Source organism: Haplochromis burtoni, unplaced genomic scaffold (genome assembly GCF_018398535.1).
Source record: "Haplochromis burtoni strain Fernald_Lab_line unplaced genomic scaffold, NCSU_Asbu1 Contig_64, whole genome shotgun sequence".
NCBI classification, from domain to species: Eukaryota; Metazoa; Chordata; class Actinopteri; order Cichliformes; family Cichlidae; genus Haplochromis; species Haplochromis burtoni.
This window is the reverse complement of record NW_024582425.1, coordinates 2,182,875-2,195,048: the sequence shown is the minus strand read 5'-3', so window position 1 is coordinate 2,195,048 and position 12,174 is coordinate 2,182,875. Positions and strand designations below refer to the sequence as shown.

General features: G+C 38.2%; 1 protein-coding gene across 1 annotated transcript in view; it reads left to right on the top strand.

The window, feature by feature from the left end:
• Positions 1–12,174, top strand: part of znf385d (zinc finger protein 385D) — a 98,697-nt gene that overhangs the window by 45,824 nt on the left and 40,699 nt on the right. Inside the window, exon 4 of the mRNA XM_005923728.3 lies at positions 10,461–10,629. Coding sequence (XP_005923790.1) covers positions 10,461–10,629 — 169 coding nt within the window. The remainder of the gene's footprint in view (positions 1–10,460; positions 10,630–12,174) is intronic.

Here is a 12,174-nt window from a genome sequence, read left to right as displayed (position 1 = left end):
AGAAGCACTTTATTTCCAGTTTACATCGACTGCATTTCAAATAAGTCCTTCATTTATTTACCTTGACTTTTGTTTTTGTGGATTTTATCCAGTTAACGTTTTAGCCCTTTTACAAGCTAATAGGTTTTCTTTCTCAATATTCTTTCTTGAAACACAAAGGAACAAATGTACACGTCACAGTAAGCGTGTCAGGAGAGGCTGAGACCAAAATGATCATGAGTGACATTAGTTAGTGTTTTGTGTGTGTGATACAGAGCAAGCAAGAAAGAATGTGAGCCAAACACACACAGAGAAGCTGCTGATTATTAATTCACATGATGATGGTGTTTACATAAGCAGAAAAAAATTCCACTGAAAATTGCTTTGCCAACCTGTGCAGGATTTTAGTGCCAAGTGCAAAGGGAGGGAACAAAGGGCTGGGAGGTTTAATCAAATAAGGTAATGAAGAGAGAATCGCTGGTATTTTGGTATTTGTTGTCCACTGCTGCTTAATGAAAACCGCTCTCCTTTACTTCATTAAATTCCTGCAGCCATCTGAAGAACACATGTTGATAAGTCTGCAGCCTCTGGCCTGAGAAGTGTCATGCCAAAGTGCAGTAACATTACACATGATGATGTTCCACGTTGTTTACCTTTTTCAGTGATGTGCAAATGATGATGTGCAGGCTGTTACAGAACAGCTACACGCACACGCACACCCCTGTTCTCACACCTATAAATCCTGCTATTTGCACTAAGGAGAAATAAACACTTTATGTATGTCACGACCTTGTTTTACTACACAGTGCACGAATGCTGTTGTGTGCACAGTACAATTTACTTTCTTGTTTTGATTAATTTGTTCCATTTAGGTTACCCAAATCTGTCTGACCACACGACAAATGTTATTTGTCAAGCTCTGAGGATGGCCTGTTTTAATAATTATTAGGTTCTTGTCTCGCTCATTGCCTGCCTGCCTTGCAACCAGGGCTGACTTTTTTGTGTTTGGGAGCTCAGATAAAAGCAGGAGTCACTGAGGAACAGACCTACATAGAAACCAGAGTAAATTCACTTATTGGGCCCCAACATCATATGAATTGATGATCTGAGAACTTTTATGTCTCAACGGTCAAATAAAAACATTGAGCAACATTTGAGTTGGGTGTTTTTTTTAATGAGAGCTTCACGTATGTAATACGAAAGATATATCAAGCTTGCCTCCTTGAAGCCTTAAAAAAATGAGAGACAAGGAAATCAAGCAGTCCACCTGCTTGTAGGCAATTTTAAATCCCCAGTTAACCACATGCATGTCTTTGGACTGTGGGAGGAAGCCAGAGTACCCACAGAGACACAGGGAGAACATGCAAACTCCACACAGACAGGCCCCAGGCAGGATTCAAACCCCGAACCCTGTTGCTGTGAACCGTGACTTTGTCAGTACTCTGCTGTGTTCTGTGCTGCTGTCCTCACCTCCAGCTTTCCACATGATGGAAACCACAATCTTCTTAAAGTGGTCCTGACTGAAGTAAAGGTTGTGAATGATTTATTTGACTGGACAAGGAATCCTTTCTTTAACCTGGTGAAGGCCTTGGTGAGGGTAAAAAACATTTTTGGACATTCATTCACGCATCCACTGATTTATTTTCTTAACAGTGTATCTATCTCGGGGTTCTGGGGGGTTGTTGTCTGGACAGGTTGCCAATATATAACCTAGGAAACAAGCACAAAGACATAACCTGCAAGAAAGGTGTGTGCTGATGTGTGTTCATGTATATCCATATTCCTTAAAATCAGTACATGGAAAAAAAAAGGCTAGGAAATGCTGATGAGCCCATTGTTTCCTAGTGTTTATGTCCTAAAGCATAATTAAATAGTCATGCTGTGGAGGTCACTCTTATTTTCCACTTCTGGAGCTATTTTCTCTCCGTTTTTCACAGACAACACAGTGATTCTGTGTTGCCTACTTTTAAGTAAACAGAAGATTGTTTTTCGACCCTGATCTCATATACAGAATACAGCTTTCACAATTCTTAAGAACAAACCTGATGTTTTATCGTGTTATTACTTCACTACTTTTCCCAGGTTTATGAGGCATACTGAAAATGATTTAACAGATAATGTGTCAGTTGGATGCAGAAAATTAAGCATCACCACTGGACTCTATCCAAAAATATGCTGTTCCTAAATCAAGTGCATTTTCATTCTTTAAATCTGTGAGTGGCACTGATTGGGATTTTTTACTCAGCACTGGCTGTTCCAATTCCCCAATAAGTCTATTTGGGTTTGTGCTTTTGGTATTTTATAACAGAGGGTTAAGAAGGATGCTCTCTCTGTTGTTCTGTCTGCACTGCGTGTTGTATGGTCAGCCTGTGTCGCCCATCATCTGTCATTTTCAGAAAACAACACTCCAACATTCACACCCACTCCATGCCATGAATGTCCAGCTGTGATGATGAGTCAGGCTTTGTATTTGTGTTTTGATCTTAGCGTTTTTCTTTGTAACCCGAAGCAACACTATAAATGCATTCATTAAGAGGCTGTCTGAAAATGTGTGATATCCCAGGGTTTAAAAAATTATGGCATCTTCTTTTTCTTTCTGAGTATGAAGGACAAGGCTTTTCAGTCCACCCTGTGTAGCTACTGTTTTCTTCAAAATTCATACTGACAAACCCTGGCGTTGATGTTATTATTATGACAAGTTAACATGTCGGTCTCATGTTGGAATAAACACTGTGGTCTCTTTAGGTGCAACACAACAGTAATAATATTTCCATAAGCAGTTCGGCAGGAGATGAGATTGAATTGCCCTCTCTCAGATTGATGTAAAGCTGCAGCTGTGCTAGCTCTAATAAATGCAGACAAAGACTACTCTACAGTTTGGACTGTTTTTTATTTGACATTGTATCATGCACGTGCACAACAAAAATAATATTGGTGAAAAGATGTGAGTGAACTGGTAGATTTTTATTTTTTTTTAAATATCACGTCAGTGAATAAAAATAATATTCCCATCATAGCAGAAGAAGACAAAAACAGGAAATCTGGAACACCTACTTATTGCTTTTACTTTTTTTTTTTTTTGCAAGTTATTGCAAATCCACCAAAACCCTTTGCACAGCGTATGAATTAAAACTCAGCTTAATGTTCCTTGTGCTCATGATGACAATTAATTAAGCCTTTAATGGCAAAACAAGTTTTAAAAAACTATCAGTAACGCAGCCTCTGAGCTATCAGTGACATTTTAATTCACTGCTCTGGCAACATGAATTGTCACCACTTTAATAGTGTTTTTATCATTATTGTGTTATTAGTTGTATCGGCATTATTTTGTGGAAAAGAGAAATAATTTCCTCTCCGGAGACCTTGCTTAATAATCTCAAGCCTGTTCTTTTTTCCCCCTTCCATTTTTTTCTGTAATTTGAATAACAAGCAGCGATAACGCCTGAAGAAATACTATTACGTAGCTTCAGGAAAAAGGAAAGCAATTATAATTTACCAAAATGAAGACCCAAATGCAGACTACTTAACAAAAAGTGAGCTTTAATACAAAGCCTACTGAACTTATAGAAAGTCAGAGAGAACAAACTCCAGAAGGCTGATAAAAAAAACAAATGAAATATAATTGGAAATAGTAAGAGGTGGAAAACAGAATGGCGACTAAAAGCGGAGCACAGGATCTTGAATTCCAGCTCTATTAGCTAATATTTGTCATTTAAACCCAGATTCGTTTGCTTTATCATATTTATTTTGGTTTCTGACTAGTTGTTACCTGACTCAGATATTTTTGCTACATTGTATTATTTACTGACATACATCATTCTACTTCTTAAAGCTACGTGTTACATTTTTGTTGTGTTTATTTTTTAAAATGCTGTAACAAAAGAATTTCCCAAGTCAGTGATAAGTGAAGTATATCTTACTTTATTTGAAGACTTTCAGTCTAGATTTAAAGCTCATCATAGAACAAAAACAACACTAATAATGAAATAATGATCTTCTTGTGGTCACTGACAGTGGGCTCATCTCTCTGCTTTTCCTCATAGACCTTAATGCAGCATTCGATAGTGCTATTCACAACATTTTCCTACAGAGACTAAATGTCGCAGTATTAAAGGAAACACGTTGCACTGTTTTGAGTCATATCCATCTGACTAGTTCAGTTCTATTTATCAGTGACGCCAGATGACAGAGATCAGTTAGTTAAACTACTATCAGGCATGTATTAAAGAGAAAAGGATAAGCAGTACTTCAGTACTTATACTATTTTGTCCTAAAACCCTCAGAAAGGTGTCCAACCACATGCTTACTCTGGATGGCATTACTTTGGCATTGCACAGCAACACTATGAGGAATCTTAAAGTTATTTTTGACCAGCATATTCTTTTCGGTGGGTACATTAAACAAATAAAGATGCACTCTTTCATCTGTAAAACATTCCTAAATTTAGAAACATTCTTCTTCAGAATGATGTTGAAAAACAATTTCATGTATTTGTTACTTCTTTGGTAGATTATTATAATTCCTTCTTATCTGGCTGTTTTAAACATTCTCTGAAAACACTGCAGCAAAAGTACTAGAACTAGGGGGGCTTAGTTAGTACCAGAGGTCTTTAATATTGAAACCAGAATTTAATTTAAAATCCTTCTTCTCACATACAAAATCCTGACTCATCAGACCCATCATATCTGCAAGAACTGAGAGTATGATATTATCCCAATAGAGCATTTTATTCTTATCCCATCTGGCCTAAGGTAAAAATTAATTGCATGATAATTCTAAAGGCCAGTAATACAACAGCAGACAGAGAAGGCAATGAAGAAACCGCCTTGATAAGAAGGAGATTTTGTTACAGCAGCATAATGTTCACAGTTCAGCTGCTGATTTAACAGTCTGCCAGTGAAAATTTAAAACCTGTCAACAAGTTATGGCATTAAATGGAAAGCGCACCTTTAATTAATATTTAAGGATTAGATTTGTGCCACTCATCAGTTATGCTGATTGTTTTTGTAAGCAAAGTGCTAAAGGAGGTAAGAAAGAAACCATTAAAGCACCTTTTCCTAGTACTTAGCTCATTTAAGCAGTTCTTTTTAAGACTGTCATTCAGTTTAGGTCACATCACTCAGTTAAAAACCTTCCACAACAAATTCGACTTGACTGCACCCACTGACAGAAACAGGCAGAGAAAAAGGACATCAGAAACACAAAGCAAGACCCACCTGTGGAACAGGTGAACACCTGTTTTCATCAAACAATAGCTGACTTACTTTGGCTTCAAGTGGTTTTATACAATGCGTCATAAAATACCTGCTTTCCCCTTCAACTTTACGTTTCAGTACTTTATCAATACTTTCAGTCGATTCCTTATTCACAAAGTTCGCCACAGCGAACCCGTTTGAGATTTTTCCCCCAAAGTCCTTTCTGACACAACACGAAAGGGATGTGTGTCTCCTCCCTGGGGTTGTGTTAATCCCTATCAGGAGTAAAGAATCTCTCAAACCAAAAAAAGCAACAACAAAAAAAAAAAAAACCAACCCCAGAACCCCCACCATAAACCTTGAGTTATTTATTGGTGCCGTGACTCTGATTTTTGGCTCCTGGGCTGGTGTGGAGTGATTCAAGAGAATCATTGCCTGCTGGCTCTGTTCTTCCTGGACCTGCTCTTAGTGTTCTTCATGGTGTTGGCTGCAGCACCATTGGGAGTGAAATCAAGAACTGCAGCTGCCCAGGATTTGGTGAGGAAACACATGAAGCAGCTTCTTCCGCTTAGCAAACAAATGAAGAAGCTTCAGGAGTTGTTCTAAGAGTTGGGAAGAAAAAAGGGATTTATTTTGGATTGCTTGTTGGACATCTTGATTGGGACAACTCAACTCTTTATTAAGGCACGCTCAGCATCTGCACAGTTTTGGACAGTTTCTTCATGTATGTCATATATAATGACTGGAAAGAGACTCCCTCATATATATATTAATAATCCTGGGTGTCATTGTTTTTCATTGATCTTGCTTTGCCTGATTAAGACCAGTAATAACAGCCACATTTTGTTCATCATGAGGGCCGAGGTTGACATGAGTTGGTGTCTAAGGAAAAAGTCATTATTTTAGTCTTAAAAAAACGGCTTCATAGTTACAAGCTACAATAGTGAAACACAATTTACTGATGTATTAGAATAATTTATTAACATAAACCTATTTTTTATTACAAAAATAAAAGTTTAACTTCAGTAGTTAAAGTTACTGATGACCTGTACATGTATTACAGTAAATAATACATAAGAATGTCATACAGATATTTTACTTTGGATTAAACATTTATTCACAAATCAGTTTAATCCTTAAAAATTTATGACCCTACCCTACAGCAACAGGAACCATCGAGTTGGATTTAACTTTATTGAGGGAAATCTAATAATAACTCAACAGCAACCAGGTGTTGGCTGCAGGCTGGTACCAGATGAAAATGTGTTTTAAGAATGTGTTTATTTTCATTTGGTTTTGACGTAAGTCGCAACACATTTGAGTCACACTATGAATCAGACTTGGGAGCGGCTTCTTGCTGTGAGACATGCCCTTGCTCCCCATCAGACTGAGGCCCGCACACTGGCTGTTATGGGTTAAAACAATGACTGGTGCTTCTTTGTTGTGACTTGGAGTCATTTACTGGGGTCTTAACTCATCCACAGGAATGTGAATGGGTGGGTTTCTGGTTGCATGCACTGTGTAAGAGACTCAGCTCTTTTCAAAATAAGAACTTAAAATCCCCTGAAACAACATCACTACAAACTTTCTGAGTTCCATAGCGTGCACCGTCATGATACTACTGGCTAGAAAGGTTTGTATACACACTGTGTAAATCATAAAGATTTATGGCAGGCTAAAAATGGTGTATAAACTTAATACTACATATAAAAGTGGTAGATGGTTCCATCTCCATTAAAAAAGAAATCTACATATGAAAAAAATACAATGAATAGATTTACTCTCCATTGCATCAGTTTTGGGCTTTGGAGATAATTTTATTTGAATATTACATTAATCATTAATGTTGGATTGTGAACTTTCCCCTGAATTTAAAGTTTCATCTGCTCTGAATAACCAAAAACAGCTTTTCTGTTTATGGAAGAAATGGTCAGTCTTATTTAAATGATATTAAATTAATTGAAATGTGAAGTCAAAACCAACTAATCTTCTTCAGCGAGACAGTGGCCAGTATAAGGATTCTGGTTATTTTCCTTTGAATTTCCCAACTTCTGTACAAATGTTTAATTGAATCAGCTGAACTTTTTAAATGTCCCATACATGACTGAAAAACTGCAGTAGCTGAAATAACAGTTACTTCACAAGATTTATTTAAAATTGCTTTAAATGCATAGACATACAGATAATCAAAGTAGAATTAATATAACACAAAAAGGGAATGAAAAGAACATTTATAGTATCTTTGAGATGTAGGTTATGTTTTTGTCTGTTTTCCTCACAAAGGGAATTTTAAAACTGTTCTAAAGTTTCTAAAATATTATCAACTGGTTTCTTATTTAGGCTACAAATCTAGTAGCCGCAGAGAGCATTAACATTTATCTTAAATCACATTTCTGGTCACCTGGACCGACATTTTAGACTGCACTAACAAATAAAGGAGATAATTGGGCTTTAGAGTTTAGACGCACCATTTAAAGTTAAATGGGAATTTTACAGTGGAGTAAAAATGAAACTGGAAATGAAACTAATTTGAGGTCTGAGAGTAAACCAAAACTAAATAAAATTAAGATCTTTTATACAAATACAATGCGATGGCTTTTCAGTTAGCTATTGAATTAGCTACTCAAGCTGCCCTTAATAGGGTCAACAAGGGATTTAATAAGAAGAGTACTTTCTAAATATACATATTTAGAAAAGAAAAGCGTGTGTAATGTGTAAACACAGGTTAAAGTAGTTGTACTGTGATGTGTCTTTGTGTTTTGACCCTTTACTGCTGTGGTTTTTCCATTATTATGGTTGCACACCTTTCACAGAAAAGTTCTCGTCATAACTTTTCCCATCGTGACTCTGAACCTTATTCAGGCTCTATGTAGACAAAACAATCAGGCAACATGCCAGCCTAATGTCACGGCAAAACAAAGCTTAGAGTTTCCATTTTATTTTGCCAGCACTTTTATTGAGGTTTACTTATGATGCACAAGGGGGCTGAATTGTTCACGGCTGTTGATGGATACACTGGAATTTAAACTGTGACCTTTCGGTTTCCAGCAGCCTCTCTAAATCCTAAAGAAACCCTGCAACGCTGGTTTGTTTGATGTGTTTTCACCCCTCGCAGAGCACCTGAAAGGGAAACAAATGATTTCCATTCTAGTTTTAATCATGCATGTGCCAGACTCGGAGTTCAGGCAATTCTTCCACTTCATTGCTTTAATGAAAGATGAATTATTTCTGTGGTTGCATTAAACACCCATCCATATCAGCTGTGTCTCATGACAAACGGTAACTTATGTCTTTGATACCTGGAGGGTGATGAATGCGGGCTAAAATGAATGGTTTCTTGCCAGAACAAGATGCACATGCTCTTTGAAAAAGTGAGGCTTCATCCAAAAGTGGTTCCTAGGATGAAGGGGGAATGTTCGAGGCACTCCAGCAATTTCCTTTGCCAACAAAATTACTGAACTATGAGTTCTTGGCAACTTTATGCACCTAGTGTAATGACACCTCTTTACTTGTCTCATCCTATTAACTTGTCACATACTCTAGTGCACCTTCTCATGTTATTCGCCAAAGTTCACAGTCTGCACACTATATTGCGGACCATTTTAGGTAATATACTGAATGCCCAAAAGGCATGTTACAAGAACTTTGTTATGTGATCCCGAGTTCTTGTTTTTCTTTCATTTGAAAATGATCCAAACCGCTGCACACTAATTACTGAAAAGGACAGAAAGAAACAATATGCTAATCCAGAGATACTACCTGGAAAGGGCTTTCTATCCCAGCAGTCTTTGGTAAATATCCCCACCGCGGTGCATAAATAAAACTGCTTACCGGTGTCTTCTGGGGATGCATGCTTGGCGTATTTATTTATTCCAATTGGATCCGTCCTAAAACCTTCATTCCTGCCACAGGCAAAGTGCGCAGAGGTAAACAAGGGCAGCTCAAAGTCTTTGCATATGTCCCCCTTCTGTGCGACTTGATGAATCTGTTGTGAAGGTGAATCTTGGTGGCATTACGTGCTCAGACTTTAAAACAAATGGCCACTGCATAAATTAAACTTCATGGGTCACAAAAATTTCTTAATCACTAACATCAAGTTATTATTGTTGTAAAATATATAGTGTAGATATGTAGATGCATGGATTTAGATATAAATAGCTGATCTAAACGCCCAGGTTTCCTCCCCATTGTGACTCTAGTGAAAATGGATGTCCCGAGTACGATCATATCAGGCACACAGGTGTGGGTGAGCACAGAAGCCCCACCCACCTGCTGTTCAAACCTTCTGTTTGTAAGTCCAGCAAATCAAATGAAAGATGGCTCCAAGGGAGAGAAGAGGAACTAAAACATCTTGTTTCACTCCTGTCTTCCTCCCCTCACCCCCAGCCGCTCATGGCAGATGGCTGCCCTTCCCTGAGCTTGTTTCTTCCTGTTATTCTGACGTTTTTCTTTCCCCCTGTCACCAAGTGTTTGCTCACAGGGGCTTGTTTGATTGGTGGGGATTTCTCTGTATTGTTGTAATGTCTTTACATTGCTATATAAAGCACTTTGAGGTGACCACTGTTGGGATTTAGTGCTTTATAAACAAATTGAACTGAACTGAAATTTAATTCAGAGAGAGGGTGAATTAAAGGGCTGCAGCAAGGCTCCGTTTAGGATAAATAAAAATTGTTTTGATCTGTGACTCATGCAAAGTTGTTCTAGTAGATTCCACAAATACAAATCTGGAGCTGGAAATAATCATAACAGGTCCCAGTTGGAGAAAGTAGCCTCATATTTAGACTTAATGATCATTTCATGCAAACTTTTATGGATACAGCTGAAGTAGCCAGAAAAATTCAACTTTAGCAGCTATCCAGGAGGTGCAACAGCAACTATATTGTTGATATAATGAGCTGATTTAGCAAAATTCCTCTTATAGGTAAAATATTTGACATCCAGGCCTTATAAACTAGTCATTGGCTGTGGAACAACAAATTAATATTTGATCCAAAAATGCTCCCTTTACTAGCACATGTGGAGGAAAGGTAGTAGCTATTCAACCACATAAATAACTTTGAACGTCAGTGGTACCTGGGTGTATTAAACATTTAGCTTTAATACTTATTTTCTAAAATTGGCTGAAACAAAGTCAACACTTTTTGCTGGACTGCAAGGGATATTGAGCCTGCTAATTATGTTTAGTCTGCTTCATTGACCCTGACTGTGTTCTTTTAGTTTTCATATTTTAATTCATCCAGACTTTGTAGCCACTTTCCCACAGCCTGTTATTTGTTCTTCTCACAGAGCCAGGCCCTGGCCCACTACAAGGGCACCAAACATGCCAAGAAGCTAAAAGCCCTGGACGCCCCGAAGAGTAAGCTCAAAGGCTCAGTGGTCACCAAGGAAACCGCCAACCAGGAGATGGCCAAGGGCATCAACACCTCACAGGTCCCCAACAACACTGAGAGGAAAGGTTTGTATTTTCCTGCCTGCATATTCCTAACGCAAGACCTTTGTTGCTGTTCTTTATGTAGATGGAGCCCTTCTGTTGGGAATCATCATTAAACCTCCAAGCCTTCCTATTTGGCATTTTTGATTTGCTGCACTCAACTTGTAATCACTTTAGGACCTGGATAGACTCACTGTTGATTATATCAGCCCTGTGTTGGCTGGGTTGGCAATGGGAGGGATGAGGTAGGGCCTAAATGTGCTTTTTGTGTTATCTAGTGCTGACAGGCAACAATACTTTGTGACAAAACATGTAATGCCCGCTCATTTGCATGAGATGATTCCATTGGTGCAACGTGCTGGGCAACTGGAAATCATCACATGGTAATCTGGCAAAAATAAAGAAAACATCAAGCTCAGGCACTTTGTTACGTGCACACCAGTATTCCTGCTTTTTACCTTGCAATATATTAACCAAAGCTGAAATGACTTGCACCATAACTTTCCACTGCTGTAATATCCTCTCTGATACATTACAAACAGATGTGAGATGTTTGGGCACTTCTAATGGATGAATCTAGACAATAATTTCTGGATTACACCTCACTTCCTGGTACAAAGCACCCTGTTGCTTTTTTTGCATCTTCTTCTTCTGGCTTTCTACTTTGCATCTGCCCTTATTCCATTTTTAATTTTAATTTTCTGGTTCACATTATTGTGTGCTGACTCGTGTATCTTAATATTCATCATGTTGCAGCCAGGTGGCTTTTTAAATCCAGTCATCTTGGCCAGGTGTTTAGAGTCTGGGTCTCTGTGGTATTCGTCTGCTTAAAACATGTTTAAAGGTAAACACAAACTAACTGCAACTTTCAGCGCCTGACAGGAACCAGATGTACAATATATTAAATGGTTTTATCTTCTGTGTCCCATATTGGCCCTGTGGAGGATAACGTATTTGGCACCTGAAAGCACTGCCGAGGAGCCCTGCCCTCTCTGTCTTCTGAAGCGTAATATTCCTTAAGCTGCCTATTATTATGTCATAAAATTGGCCCAATGAAAGTCTTCCCCTTCAACTGTAACAATAGAAGTTTTTTAGAGTAATTAGAAACACATTGAGCTATTCTGCTCTGGGATTAATTTCAACCTTAAACCATGTCTTCTTCCAACGTTCCAAAGTATTTAAATTAGGAGCACATTTCTGGAGTGCATTTTGCATTGTGACCTATACATATGTAGAACCTTATACAACCCTGACGCCTGAAGTTTAAAGCACCCATGTGACATGTTTTGTGGTTTTCCCAAACAGAGTTAGCCTCATCACTGCCTCACACATCTGCATTCTAACTTGCAGTTACTTTGAGATACCCTCAAAAAAGAAGCTTCCTCACTGCCCATCATTTTTAGTTACTTGACAGAGTCTGTGGGTTCTCATGGTATTCTAAGGAGCTTGGAGGGACAGTGACTGAACTTCTATTTATACCAGGTTTTTATGCCTGGGATTCTCCACCATTTGGTTGTAGAACTGAAGCTTCTCAGATGAGAGATGAAGAGTCCAGTTCAGCTTTTTTCC